This window comes from Sphaeroforma arctica, assembly GCF_001186125.1.
Source record: "Sphaeroforma arctica JP610 unplaced genomic scaffold supercont1.1363, whole genome shotgun sequence".
Lineage (NCBI taxonomy): Eukaryota > Ichthyosporea > Ichthyophonida > Sphaeroforma > Sphaeroforma arctica.
In genome coordinates, this window is record NW_014039195.1 from 1 (window position 1) to 2,666 (window position 2,666).

Consider the following 2,666-nt stretch of genomic DNA (forward strand, 5'->3'; position numbering starts at 1 on the left):
TATACATATTATATACATATATATATATGCATATATATATATATATAATTTCGAGTTTACGTCTCTCAATTCGCCACTTAGTTCGTTCAACCCTTTCCTACTAGTAACAATGAAATTCTCACCGGTTTACAAACCCCTTTCAGTGCATTCTAATCTCAAAACGTTTAATTGCCATGTATTTCCTCTTTACCCCAGATCGACGCTGCGAACATCCTGGGCGTTCCACTAGTGGCGACTGAGCAATACCCTAAAGGTAGGTATTGCTTTTATTTTGGGGTTGGTGTATTTTATATGTTAAAGACTCTTCAGCCTGTTTGGTTATAAATATAGCTCCCATCACGATCATGCCGTTCGTCGCCTCCACTCTCAATTGAATCGCGTCGAGCAGGTCTATTTGTGCTCATGGTAATCAACTCTAAATTGAATACGAAACTTACACATCATAGCATAATCTCCACTCCAGCAAACTGAGCTTCATTCGTTGCTACGTCAAGTCTTTATTATACGCCACAGGGTCCTTCGTACTGTTACTTTGATACTTGTTCATTTCCTTTGACGGATACGTTGGCCGTATCGTCCAACTCTAATATGAGTTATTTATACTTGATTAGTCTTACACCACACACTATACTCCATCAGTCGTCCAAACTGAAATGCAAATGACACAGCTCACAGCGTTGTCATTGTGACACTGAAACAAAAAGGAGTCGCTGCTAGCCCATACAGATTGATTTATATATGTGTCCGGAATACCACCATTACCCGGGTGTTTCCCTGCTCTGATTCCTACTCGAAACCTTGTTGTTCGCGCGAGCCAACCGCCCAATATGCAATACGGTAACGCATATGCTCATGCGCATATGTCTCATCTTGAAATCCGGGCATGTCCATATGTATGTCATGCTCCTGTCCGTTTTATACACGCTCTACAGAATGCAGGTGATTACCGCTCTATTAACTGCCGACTGTTTTCCTACCCACACACAGGTCTAGGGGGCACCGTCCCTGATCTCAAATCACGGGTGACCCATTGCTTCGAGAAAACCAAGTTTTCCATGTGTGTGCCACAAGTAGAGGAGGTTCTCAACGCCAGTCCCGATCGGAAAAATCTGGTTTTATTCGGGGTCGAGTCACACGTGTGTGTGTACCAGTCGTGCATGGATTTCCTTGAGAAGGGTTACAATGTGCATATACTCGCGGATGCAGTGTCCTCGCGCTCAAGCTTTGATCGCGAGATAGCTATCGATGTAAGTACTGCGGCGCTCGGCTCGGTGTACATGCACATGCGTTGCTTTTGTTTCACGTAGATCTGCTCTGTGTGCATTTGTAGCCACAAGCCTTGTGAACATACGTGGCTGTGAATGTTTGGTGTTCATGCGTACATATACGTATATAATAGCCTTGTGGCGACAAGCGTGGTGTATCTCTACGCACATCTGTCTATCATCTGAGAGATGGTCTAGTAATGCACCCACACCCTTTCTCTCTAATGTTTGTCTTTTGATGGACGACTCTACTTTTGAATGCTACACTCATGCGAGAACAGTACATTGGGCTTAAAAAAAAGATGATCACAACCCACTTTAATCCGACCCATACGCATGTGTCGCCCGAGGTAGTATCACATATTGATCCCAATTTCATGTGATCCTATACTAGATGCCAACTGGGAACTGCGAAACTTTTGTTAGACGCAGACTGTGTATTCTCGACTTGCTATCCAACTCACTTATCGCACACCCTTAAATGTCCACTATTCCACCGACGGTCATTGTATATCACTCCCAATAGTTCACTACCTTGCATGTCTTTTGTTGTCTTCTCTTTAAGTGCCCACTATTCCACTGATGTTCTTTGTAAATTGCTCCTTGTAGTCCAGTACCTTGCATACACTCATGTCTTTGATTGTCTTCTCCTCCTTAAATACTTTGATGGTCATTGTATATCACTCTTTATAGACCAGTACCTTGCACACACTCATGACTTTGGATGTCTTCTCTTCGAACAGCGCATGAGACAGGCGGGTGCGTGTATAGTCACATCCGAAAATGTGCTGTTCGATTTGTGTCGCGAAAAAGAACACCCCCACTTTAAGGAAATCTCAAAGCTTGTGCGGGACACCATCGAGCCCCACTTCTAATACTGAACCAGCGAAGTAAAGGCATCCTGCGCTACTGAGCCGGCACCCATGCCTATATCTACGATGGGATTATTCTCTCACTTGAATTTTACTTATACTAGACAAATTGATGTGTCCGGAGGAGTTGATAATCTGTTTGGCAGTGGTGCATTGACTTCCTAATGGGAAGGCCAATGAGTGTACTTGTTACCGGCTGCGACTGTGAAAACAGTTTCAGGCGCAGGCGCGGTCTCGAAAGCGCTACCGCAGAACAACTGCAACGAATTAAATAAAGCATTCTATACGTTTTTTCAAGGTTTTGAACTCAGCACATCACATCTCTGCCCTCAATGAGTGCCTGAGGTTATAATGGGTTGCGCTGAGGCTCTCCTTTGAGGGCGTGTACACGTTCCATTCATCAGCACACTACATGAAATTCCGAGTTTCGAGCATCTGGATAAAACATTATAACTTAGAAGAAGTACGTTTTAACGAAGAAAAAAAATAACACACAAACACAAACACACACACTCATATATATGCATAT

General features: G+C 43.5%; 1 protein-coding gene across 1 annotated transcript; it reads left to right on the forward strand.

Annotated features, from left to right (window-relative positions):
• Positions 1 to 194: 194 nt before the first annotated feature.
• Positions 195 to 2,425, forward strand: SARC_10724 (hypothetical protein; the record flags this gene model as incomplete). Its single annotated transcript, XM_014295220.1, has 3 exons — positions 195 to 253; positions 988 to 1,247; positions 2,009 to 2,425. Coding segments are annotated over 3 exons (451 nt in total), but the record flags the coding sequence as incomplete, so codon positions are not given.
• Positions 2,426 to 2,666: the final 241 nt, after the last annotated feature.